This window comes from Pangasianodon hypophthalmus, chromosome 10 (genome assembly GCF_027358585.1).
Source record: "Pangasianodon hypophthalmus isolate fPanHyp1 chromosome 10, fPanHyp1.pri, whole genome shotgun sequence".
Classification (NCBI taxonomy): domain Eukaryota; kingdom Metazoa; phylum Chordata; class Actinopteri; order Siluriformes; family Pangasiidae; genus Pangasianodon; species Pangasianodon hypophthalmus.
In genome coordinates this window covers 13,618,335-13,630,877 of record NC_069719.1, presented here as the reverse complement: position 1 = coordinate 13,630,877, position 12,543 = coordinate 13,618,335, and the positions used below count along the sequence as shown (strand labels likewise).

Below are 12,543 nucleotides of genomic sequence, written 5' to 3'. Positions count from 1 at the left end.
ATGGCAGTGTAAGTGAAAGGGGTTAAAAAATAAGGCTCACCTGCACAGCAGCAGCGCCAGGCAGAGGCAGGGCTGCGGTGTATTGACGGCAATGCAGATGAGCCCAGCTCATTAGGAGAGAACCAAGCAAAGAACAAGCCTGGACTATGTACAGAATCAGTTTTAAAATGGATTGCTGGATTCCCTTCTTCATTTTACTTTGCAGCTTTTGAGAACCGAACATAAATCTCTCTGATGAATTTAAACTCATTTTTATTTGTTACTGAGTAAAGCATTTTGTTGCTTGAAATGAAAGACTGTATTAGGTTTGGTTTCTCAGGCTTTCAGTATTCTGGACCATAGTGTGTATAGTGAGGAAATGGTGAAGGTTAGAGCAAGGGTACATCCACTAACCACACTGAGCAAGTCAGAAAAACAACATGTTTGTTTCAGTTTTTTATCTGGTTTTCATTTGTTACCTTTACATTTGCCAAAGAAAGCAGTCAATAAATTAAGTCAATTAGCATAGCTTTGAATGGCTTATTAAACAATGTTATTATTCTGTAGTAGTTTTAATTACTGATCTTTTTGTATAAATAATTCTCCCAAAGTCAGTTTTTTTTTATAAATGGCATTCTTTGTGCCTGTATTTAAATTAAGAACATAAATTCATGACTTGGTTCTGATTCTGACCATTTTAGCTTTACAGAAAAATGATTAATGCAAATACATATTGGTTGAGATAACATTTAGCACTTAATTTAGCCAAATTTATTGCAGCCAGTCAAGGACACAGTATAGGAGTAGTCTCCGACAAGGACATAGCATAGGAGACAGTGCAAGCAGACACAGCGCACTCTGGTGAGCCAGTGTGGGTACTGTGCTCTTAGTGGAAACGGCAGAAGCAATAAAGCCCTTTAGCTCTGGCGCTTTAAATCTTTAGCAATGAAATTAGACATTATAAGCTTCTGAAACTGTTAAATAAATAAATAATTTTATCTAAGAAATGAGCAGCAATAACAGAAATCTTGTTAATCTTTAAACAGTTACTAACAATTTTCTCCCCTTTTTGCTTCTCTCTTTATAGTAATGAATAAAGGTCAGTGTGTGACAAAATACTATCGCTGGATCCAGAAGAATGGAGGCTATATCTGGATCCAGTCCAGTGCCACTATTGCTATCAACGCCAAGAATGCCAATGAGAAGAACATCATCTGGGTCAACTATGTGCTTAGGTAAACAGAGCTCTTTCAGTTAAGTGTTATACCAAATTACTGTGACGCTTATTTGTCAATTCCCATCAGAAAGCTAGAGGATTTCCATTTGCGATTTCGAGGCAGCAACAGCCAAATAAATAGATCTCTGTAAGCCTCTATTTAATCTCCTCTCCCTTTGCGGGTGCAAGCAGCGCCTTAGCCTGAGATCATTAGAGAGATGTGTGCTCGCGAACACTGGATCAATCAGGATGTTTAAAATGTTCAGGAGCAGCAAGTGTACTCTAGGTTATTTCACCTTCCTTCCACCAGGCTACTGGAAACAGTTCAGCTCTGTGAATAATTCTCTTCTCTCTCTCTCTCTCTCTCTCTCTCTTTCTGTTTTTTTTTTTTTTTTGTGGTCAGTAATCCGGAATACAAAGACACACCTATGGATATCACACAGCTTCCGAATCTGCCAGAGAAAGCCTCAGAGTCCTCGGAAACATCTGACTCAGAGTCTGACTCTAAGGACAACTCTGGTACAGTACACTATTACTTCCAATCTTACTCATACATAAGATCAGCACAAATAATAATAATAATCATATAAGCTGTAATCTCAGTCAGAACTTAAGAAGCTCTCACGTAGTCCAGAGACCATACCATTTCAAGTGTTCACCTTTCATGAAACCGCTTGTTCCACCTTGCAAGATACAGAAGCATGAGGCTTCAACACTCCTAGTAAACCTGGTTAAAAGGTTGATTAAGCCTGGGCAGTCAACTGGAGATATTAATTATGCATTCCAGCAGAAGATTGAGTGTGATTCCAGAGATGGGTTTGGGGGCACTGAGAGGAAGAGGTAGACTGACAGATTGGGGAGGGTGCCAGCATATTGTCTCCTGGCACCTCAGCATGGCCAGCCCTTTGCCAGCCTTCATCATAAAGGTTACCGTCTGTGCCAGCTGCAGCTGGACTAGATCATGCCCTGACTCCTTTTTCCTCATTCGTCTGTCTCTCTCACTGTCTTACTCTTCCTTACTCACTCACTCAGTCACACAAGGCAGTTGGCTCATTCCTTATACCACCAAACCACAGAAAGAGTGCATTTGAGATATAATAAAAAGCTGATGGAAAAAGCAGATAAAACCTGTGACTTCAGTATGGCAGTGTTGGGTAAAAGCAATGATTAATAAGCCACACTGTTCTAGTTACTATACAAAAGCAATCAGCAAACTTGACGTGGAATAAACTGGAGATTTAAAGAACAGCACCTGTGCTTAAAGCAGTGACTGATGATTAGTCACTGAGTGATGATTAATTCTGCTGTTCTGCCTCCGATTTAAAAGCTTATGTTTTCCAAACTATATAGTCTTAAAATTATATAAATTATATAGTCTTAAAATATCAAATCAGTGAAAAAGGTCCATGCTTGCTGAATCATCTGCTGTAGGAACATCTGCAGATGCATCATACATTGTTTACAAACAAATGGACTTAGCAATATCCAAGAACATTTTAAATGCACGCATAAGTCTTTAAGGAAAAGCTTACAGCTATAAAATAAAGCTTGCCAAATACATTCAGCTGCCCTATGACATAATCAGTGATCAGTGAAAAAAAAATTATTTCTAGCTTAACGTGTCTCTGAGGAAATGCCCTGGGTTGGTAAATGTTATGCATGATGGGAGACCTAGCAGTTTTCATGATAAAAAACTTGATGAAATAAAATAACTTGAAGGAATACTTAATCCTCTGATAACTTCTGTGATCTTATATGATGCCTGAACACCCCGTCTTCTTTTTTTCTTAGAAGACAATGAGAACTCCAAGTCAGATGGGAAAGGAAATCAGTCTTCTGAGAACAGTGAAGAGCCAGAGTCAGACAGCAAAAAGCCCACCAGACACTCTGAGCAAGAGATGAGGCATCAGGACGAGGATAGCTCCAGTAATGCAGAGAGCCAGGAGAGTGAGGACAGCTTGGAACCCTCCGATTGTGAGGCCGAGCACAAGGAGAGCCGCTTGGCTCATCTCAGTGGTCTGCCCATTAAAGTGGAGCACTATGGTGATGGAGAGGTGGCAGAACTTCACAATTCGCTCTCATCCTCGTCTGAAGAAGAGGATGAAGAGGAGGAGGAAGAGGAAGACAACGATGAGATTATGAAGGACTACAACAGTGAAGGGGAACTGAGTGGTCCACTGACAAGTAAACGCCAGAAGAGAAAGAAGAGGAGGAAAAAGCAGAAATGGGAGGGCAATCGTCAGCGTCTGCGACTTTCACCCCCAGAGGATGTCACAGCGAGTCCAGGAAGTCTGGAGCCAGCACTGGGAGAGCAGCCTCCGCTACTGCCACCTCCATCACCCGCCACTGCCTCAGTGCTCAAGATCAAAACAGAGATGGCCGAGCCTATCAACTTTGACAATGACAGCAGTATCTGGAACTTCCCGCCTAACCGGGAGATCTCACGCAACGAGTCACCTTTCAGCATGACCAAGCCTCCTAGTGCCCATGAAGCCTTCCCCGCTGCCATCCCCGACTCAGTCCTCACTCCGCCCGGCACCGAAGGAGGAGCAGGCATCAGGAAGCCCAACTTCACCAACAGCAGCAGCAGTAGTAGCAGTAACAGTGCCCCCACCTCAGCCGGCCTGGCACCCCCACTGTCTAACTCCTCAACCTCTGACCCCCTATCACCTCCACTTTCAGCCTCACCGCGTGATAAGCAGCAGGGCACACCCACCTCCCAGAATTCCCTGCTGTACAGCGGTGACCTGGAGGCCCTACAGCGGCTACAGACAGGCAATGTGGTGCTTCCCCTGGTGCAGCGTGTTGCAGGCACACTGGCTGCCACCAGCACAGCAGCGGCACCACGCGTCTACACGGCAGGCACCATTCGCTACGCACCCGCTGATGTCACACTGGCTGTGCAGGGCAACCTGCTACCCAGCGGCCACGCCGCAGTCAACTTTGTGGACGTGAACGGGCCTGGCTTTGGTATTGATGCCAAGACACCCATGGAAATGCTCTACCACCACGTGCACCGGCTCAACATGTCGGGTCCCTTTGGTGGAGCAGGCACTGGTGCCAGTCTCGCACAGATGCCCACTGCCAATGTCTTCACCACGGCAGAGGGACTCTTCTCAACGCTTCCCTTCCCCGTCTACAGCAATGGCATCCACACAACACAGACTCTCGAGCGCAAAGAGGATTGAAGCAAAACACTGAGACCATATTACTGTGTTCAATTTAAATCAAGAGACTCTTTCGAGGCCTATGACTGTGTTTCAAGTTGGGGGTGGGAATTTATTGTTCTAGCACTTTGAATTTCAAGCAGTTAAGCTTGTGTAATTGAAACAAATGGTTTCTCTTCCTGTGTCTTTCTTCATTTCTTTTCTCTTCCTCCTCTTCCTCCCTCCCTTCTCTAGAGCCAATGACATTTTCTTTAAACAAACTAAACAGGCTCATCTCTATTTCAGAGTTCCTTCGAGCCACAGAGAACTCACCACTCAGGTGTGTGGTTTCTCCATGGTGAAATACGACGGGCTTTTTTGACTTCATTACAGTGCATCCTTATTAGGATGTCTTGTGTATTTAAAGGCAATTCACAAAGGAGATAAAAAGAAACTTCGTTTTTTATCAATATCTTGATGTGATCAAGGCTGACACTGACAAAAGGATGTTACCCTGTTTGACGTAGTTGAAAGGGTTTTAGGGTTCTTTCTTAACGAGGGAATAGTATTTTAGAAATAATGCTTTTCTTCGTTTTTTATAGCTCAGATTTAACTTACAAATCATGCATTTTAAAAGCAATTTTAGCCGGGTATTGACCTGATCCGAATGTTACTACAAACTCCCAGGACTTTGGAACAGGTCAGTGTGAGATTCCTCCAGTTCCATCTTCCTTTTGCAGATCCATGGTGCTATCATCAACTAACCCTCACTCAGCTGGCTGACGTAGGTATTGTTCCAGAGCTCAACAAATGATGGCTTGAGAGATTTTCTACTGAAAACTCAAACCTCTAACAGACAAGTTCATTTTTCTTGTGTTTATCCCCTGCAGAGAGTGGAGAAGGGTTTGGCTGTGGCTCAATCTGATTGAGTCAGAAAAGGGATTTGGACCAGGCTGTGAATCATTTCTTACCCCTCAGTGTAACTGAGGCTAATTTTTACATCATAAACTTGAAGATGAATGTGAAACTCTAACAGGCTTCTCTCAGTTTTTTTTACTCTCCCTCCTCATATTTGAAGCCTAGTAGCTTTTCCCATCAGTCTCCTAAAATCAGTTTCCCTCCACTCCTTCATGAACTCTGAAAACCACATATCAACAAGATTGTAATAAGGACATGCATTTTCAATCAAAAATGTGTTTTGAGAAATCACATTCCTAATTTTTTTCACTGTTGCCAAAAAAAATTACCGTCACAGTTTGGTGTCAAGACACTGTGAATTTGTTTGGAAAAAAAAAAGAAAGTAATAAAAAGGAAGAAAACTGTCGCTTCATCTTTTGGCAGCCATCCATCACGTCATCTATTACCAAGCGTGATAAGCGTAAACGTGTACAATGTGTAAGTGTCATTGGCTGTCAGTCCTCATAGCGATTTCAGTGTGTGTTACTATATGCAGTATATACCGAGCTGATGTAGCTGTTTCGTCCTTTGTCCTCTCTGTGCTAGTGTGGGCTTGGAATGGGGAAACACTCGTTCTCCCTCTCCTTCCCCTCTACAGTCTTAGTGAACCAGTGGAGGTTAGTGGATTTTGTGTGGTGGCCTTCCAATGTAGTGTCACCTTTTTGCTGCTTCTTTTCTGTCTGTATTACTTTTCTGTTCCTGCTATTGCTTTGCTGTCGTGTAGTCTACAGACCTCTCTCTTCCTCTCAGAGATAAAAGACTCTTAACTAGCTCAAAGGTTTAAGGAGCCATTTTTTTTGCCACTGGGGAATTCTGGGATTGCGGTCTCCACCTCAAAACTGACAATGATAAAACCGAAGTAGCATTTAGATGTAACGCCTGGAACCTCAAAGGCCTAAGTTGTGAAACATTCCCAGAGTCCCTTGTGCTTCTCATGTGCATTGGGTGTATTTCATTGGTTTCCACCAACCAGTTGACTTCAAGGACCCTGCAACTCACAGGAAGTTAAAAAAAAAAATTATGACAGTATTTCAGGACAATAAACAATTTTAAGGATTTCTAATGAGAAAAGAAAAAAAAATCACACTATAAAATCTATTTTTATAGGTGTTTTGAAAATGCATGTTTACCAAGTTGATTGTTTGGTTTACCTGATTTCGTTTGGTCCAGCAGCTTTGCCAGCGTTTAGTGTTTTTTAGTCTGTCCAACAAGGCAAAGGGGGAGCCTTTTTGTCTTTTTACTGAATCAGGCTACTCCCCTACATCAGGAAACTCGTCTCTGTGGTTTCTGTGAAAATGTGTTGTTACTCAAACCCAGGTCATGATATTAATGTTTTTAAAACCAATAGCTGCTGTCGGGGCAGTTGCAGGAGAGCTTGGCGTCACCACTGGAGCTTAGCGTCTTAGATCCTAGAGTCTTAGCTTTTTTTACATTACAAATAGTTGTGTTGTACAGGGGGTGGCTCAAAAAAACACTGTGGACCAGGAAATACACCCATATGTTACAAACAGAACAGCCGGCTGAGCTGTCTCAGTGTTTCTGTGTTGTGTCAAAATGATTGCTGGTGATTTAATCTTAAACTAATCTCAGCTGCTGTCAGATAAATAGTGTTTAAAAATTACAATATGATAAATCACTTCATTACCTGTGAAAACTGTGTCTGTGTTTTTAACTATTTCTTGTACAATTATACAGATTCTTTTATGAGGAACTTGGTGCCAAGTAGATGAATACGGGAGAAAGGGATTCTCTTAGTATCAATGTTAACAGTGTTATAAATTCTAAATACAAACAAATTAAAATATTAAAAAGAGAAAACTATGGTACATTTTTTTTTATTTTATTTTTTGGGTTTTTTCTTTTTTTTTTCTTTTTTTTTCAAAAGAAAAAAGAAACAACTAACTAAAGCTAACTGAGTGCCTGGCTTGTTTTTTTTTTATGGAAAAACATCTTTTTTCATTTACCATAAATAATGCTGCAATTCAGAAATGTACATACTTCATTTTACAACAGGGTTCTTTTATACTTTTGTAGGTTCTCATCAGTTTAAGCAAACATGTCATACATGGTTGTCTTTCTGTAACGGTTTTTTACCATCTTACAGGTGCCATATTCATAATAAACTTCTCTCAGATTTGTTACTATCTGGCATCATTTCTTTCCCATTCAGTTCATCCTAAGTGAATATCACACATCACAGACTTTCCTCCTTGTTTATTTCTCTCTTTTTTTTAATTTTTTTATTATTATTTTTTTTTTTACTTTTCCAGATATCTGGCCAATACGTCATTCGTTCATGTCATAGTTGGATTCATGACTCACAGGGGAACTGATGAGACCACAGGTCTCATTCTCATCCTGACGTGTCCATAATCCGCACCGGAGTGTGTTTCTGCAGCTCACTGCTCACTTTTACTCTCCAGGGCTGTGGTAATGCAGTGCACTCATATACCTAGTTGTTAAATAAGCACTCATGGATATATGTGATGCTTTTTCATATCTCACAATATCATTCAATTTGGGTTTTTAATCAGCAGGTAATCTAGACTGTGCTGTCCGTTCTGCCATACTGATCTCACTGTAAATCTAACAGCAAAAAGCTGAATAAATGGGGAAAACATTCATTTTAATAGTGTTTTATTTTAGAATTTATTTAGAACTATTTTTATTTACTATTTTTATTAACAATAACTGTCACTTTGCTAGTTGATACCTTGAACAGGGCAACACTACTCCGTTGGCATGCTTTGAACAAAGTGTCACACCTTTCAAAGCTGCAAAACCTAGTCACTTTCTCTCAGTTTCTCTTTTTCTGCCTCTCACCCTCCTCCTCTCTGCCTCTGACTCTCCATCATCTCTTTCCACCTCCATCCCTGTTTCCCTGAACTCCATCCCCCCACTGCCGCCTGACTCGAGGCTCTGAGCGGAGGTCACAGGCGAAGCCTAGCGAAAAACTCCAGCCAACTTTAAATATTTCACGCAATTTTAAATGAAGGCCATGAATGATAGATCACAGGAGAGAGAGGCAGGGAAAAAATAAGCTTAGACCTGAAACCTCTCTAATGACCACAAGCTGTCCATCTCCCCATCCTGTCCTTATTGGGAATCAGCCTGTTGGATCTGTTCTCATATACCTGTAAGAGTACCTAGAGAGCTCTTACACAAAAACCGCTCCGATCCTACAATTAACCACAACTTTACACATTTTACACATTCGTATGCACATGTAATGAGATCATGTAAAGCAGCAATAAACTGTACAGAGCAGTAAACAGTAATACACTACAACAAAACATTTACTACCATGATCTTTTGCCTTTAAAATTGAATCAGTTCTCTTCAGTACACTGCTTTTAGTTTTTCTAGTTTTATGAGGAAATTAGCTGGTACATTGTTTTAAGTACCTTTAATAATCTGCCTCAGCACAGGCTGGCTCTCTGCCTCTACAGCGCCTGCACAGCCTCGATCAAGTTTTTTTAATCTGAAAAGTGGCCTTTTAAGTAATATGGCACTTTCTTTAATGATATGCCCAAATTTCTCTGTGATTATATATATATATATATATATATATATATATATATATATATATATATATATATATATATATATTAGAATGCTTGGAAAGCTCAAATTAGCTGCTTTTTACTGAAACGTTTTAACTAGTGAATCCTTGCACACATGGCATTTTTTGAATATAAGCCAATTTTATAAGCAGATAATCGCAGGCTGCTGTTGCAGTTTTATCCTTTTGCTTTCCTAATACTATGTTTAATATATTTCCCAATAAATTGGGAAATCATGTTTGAGGCACAGTACCAAACTCCAAAGTCGTCGGCAAAAGACTCCAAAGTTGTCTATTATGACATAAAAACCCACATTTGTATGAAATTAGCATATTGCCAGCTAACAGTAAGCTTCTTTAGAATATTTTTTGCATTTTATATGCTGCATAATGGGAGGAATAATAATAAAAAAAAAATTCTTCTTGTTATGGCGTACTATTTTACTAGTCTGTTCACATAAAATAGTAAATCATGTTAGGGCTGTGATACGATAAACTTAGCACCATGAGTATAAGCACTCCTAAACTTTTTACAGTTCAAATACAATCAGGTTTATCAAAAGTTTCAGTGGAGGACATAATCACTGACAGAATTTTTTTATTGAATCAATATTAGATAATGAATCTTTGGGTTATGATGGCTAGACATATAAATCATGGTGGACTAAGAGACGTGTGGCTAAGGGGCAAATTTACTGTGTGGCAAGAGTGACATCTAGTGTGCAAGTCAGGATTTTCCAGTCAGTAGTGGTCTACCTGCAAACTTCTACATATAAAGAAATATATTCATCGAGCACTTTATTAGGAACACCAGTACACCTACACATTCATGCAATTATGTAATAAACCAGTTGTGTGGCAGCAGTGCATAAAATCATGCTATGATTTGGGCCAGCGGCTTCGGGTAATGTTCACATCAACCATCAGAAGGGGGGGGGGTGATTTCAGTGATTTTGATCATGGCATTATTGTTGGTGCCAGATGGGCTGGTTTGAGTATTTCTGCTGATCTCAACAGCTGATCTCCTGGGATTTTCAAGCACAACAGTCAAATGAGAATGGCCAGACTGGTTTGAGCTGACACAAAGGCTACAGTAACTCAGATAACCACTCTGTACAGTTGTGGAAAAGCATCTCAGTATGCACAACATATCAAACCCTGAGGCGGATGGATACAACAACAGGAGACCATGTTGGGTTCCACTTCTGTCAGCCAAGAACAGAAAGCTGAGGCTGCAGTGGGCACAGGCTCACCAAAACTGGACAGTTGAAGACTGGAAAAATGTAGCCTGGTCTGATGAATCTTGATTTCTGCTGAGGCACACAGATGGTAGGGTCAGAACAACAGCATGAATCCATGGACCCAACCTGCCTTGTGTCAGCAGTTCAGGCTGGTGGAGGTGGTGTAATGGTGTGGGGAATGTTTTCTTGGCACACTTTGAGCCAGTTAATACCAATCAATCAGTGCTTGAATGCCACAGACTATTGAGTATTGTTGTTGACCATGTGCATCTTCCCATCTTCCACCCATCTTCTAATGGCTACTTCCAGCATGATAATGCACCACAGAAGCAAAAGTTGTCTCAGACTGGTTTCATGAACATGACAATGAGTTCAAAGTTCTTCAGTGGTCTTCCCAGTCACTGGATCTGAATCCAATAGAACACCTTTGGGATGTGATAAAATGGGAGATTCGCAGCATGAAAGTGCACCTGAAAAATCTGCAGGAATTGTGATCATGTCAGCATGGACCAGAATGTCAAAGGAATGTTTCCACCACCTTGCTGAATCCATGCCATGAAGAATTTGAGAGCAAACGGAGGCCCTACTCAGTATTAGTACAGTGTTCCTAACAAAGTGCTCAGTGAGTGTATATGGCTACAGTGCAGCTTATCTACAATACTGTGCAGTGGATTTAAGACACTCTACATTTAAATATAGAATTAATCTGTGCAAGAGTTCAAAGCAATACAAAAAAGTAACATATTACATAAAAGACCACTTTTCAGGTTAAAAACCTCATCGATGCTGTCTGGACACTGCAGAGACAGAAGCAAGTGAGAGCCAAAGTGTGCTGAAGAAGTGTGGAAGATTCTTTTTAGAACAGTTTAGAACAACCTACTGGCTGATTTCCTTTAAAAATAAAAACTGTATGACAGTGTACCCAAGATAATTAATGCAGCTTTACAGGCAAAGGATGATCGTGCTAGATATTGTTTTGGCTTAGTTACTTACAGTTAATTGCAATTTTCATAATTGCAGAAACTTTTCATTTCATAATTTCTTTGAAAACATTTTCACTTTACGGAATTTCTTTTTACATTTACTCATGAGTTTCATAGTAATGTAACTTGTTAAAGGATTTATGTGAAGAATAGAGCACTGTTTATTTATGCCATCAAACCTCACTGCTCATATTACATCAGAAAATGAGCTGACACCTGTTTGTGTTTGTATGCTCATGTTTCTATTTATATGCCTGTTTGCCTACTCCTGCAGAATAACTGTTAGATATGAACTTAACTGCAGGATTAAATGACTGGTAGAGGTTGGTTAGGATGAATACACACTTCCATAAATCTATCTGTCTAAATTATGAGTAATAATTAACAGTGCAAACGTTCATCCAGAGCCTCTCCATGGCCCTGTTTCATTTCTGTTTCTAGCATACCCTTCTCACCATTTCCCCATCACCATCTTCAGCGTCATTCCAATAATTTGTTAGCTCAAGTACAGTTTGCTAACTAAGCTCTTGGAGGGCTGAATGATCAAGTCAACAAAACCGTAGAGCTCAGGAGCAGAACTGACATACAGTATATTCTGAATACATAACAGTTATGCTGCATTCGTATACATGCTGTATGTTGATCTAAAGCGAACACTAGTATATATAGTACAGTATAACTAATTTAAAGGTAAGAAGTACTACTTTGTTTAGCACTGATGCTGTGTGCAGCCATGTTGATATGATGTCACTTGCTGAACTCAGAGTTGAGAAGACCATCCCAAGTTCCTGAGGAGGAATTCCAAGTTGATTGGGTGTTTCCTTTGCTTTTTCCTGGTAGAAGGTTGGGAATTATGAGTTTCAACCTCTAGACAAATGCAGCAGTACTTGGCTACATTCAGTACATCTGTTCTGTTTAGCTATCAAACTGTTCATGAGTTAGTTCAGGTAGGGAGCTGGAAAAACTTTAAACCAGGACTAGATCTGAAAAAACCCTGCACTTACACACTGAACCTGGGAAGAACAATTTGCTATCATTTCCCTTTCCAAACCAATGTTAATTTTGCTGAAGAAATCTAAGAGAGAAAAAGTTTGCCAGTGTCCACTTGTGGCAAAAAAAAAAAAAAAAAAAAAAAAAAAAACGATTCAATAATTGGATAAAAGTGTTCTAAGCTTAATTTGAAACAGCTCCCTGCTTGCCAATTTTTTTAAATTAATAAATAATAATATAAATACTACCTCAATGGACAATGTCACTTTGAAATTCCCTTTGAACACATCTTGATTAACATCAAACAATTACTTCTTTTCATAACAAAACCACCACATGGGTAGATGCTCTTATAATGGTCAACTAACAACACTGACTCTCCATATGCAAACCCCTTAAAACAGGGTCTGGGTCTGGGATGGGTAAACAACTTTAAAAAAAAAAACAAAAAAATAAAAAAATTTAAAAA

At 40.0% G+C, this 12,543-nt stretch overlaps 1 protein-coding gene across 5 annotated transcripts in view; it reads left to right on the top strand.

Annotated features, from left to right (window-relative positions):
• The window catches only part of LOC113538944 (neuronal PAS domain-containing protein 3), a 224,378-nt gene extending 216,463 nt beyond the window's left edge, over window positions 1-7,915 (top strand). For 3 of the 5 annotated variants that reach the window (XM_026934422.3, XM_026934423.3, XM_026934424.3), the window contains exons 10-12: window positions 1,067-1,214; window positions 1,599-1,714; window positions 2,987-7,914. In XM_026934422.3, the coding sequence (XP_026790223.1) occupies window positions 1,067-1,214; window positions 1,599-1,714; window positions 2,987-4,383 (1,661 nt within the window). In that variant the 3' untranslated portion in view covers window positions 4,384-7,914. Of the gene's footprint in view, window positions 1-1,066; window positions 1,215-1,598; window positions 1,715-2,986 lie in introns of all 5 variants that reach the window. The other 2 variants (XM_053237343.1, XM_026934425.3) reach the window with 2 other exon arrangements.
• The last annotated feature ends 4,628 nt before the right edge of the window (window positions 7,916-12,543 follow it).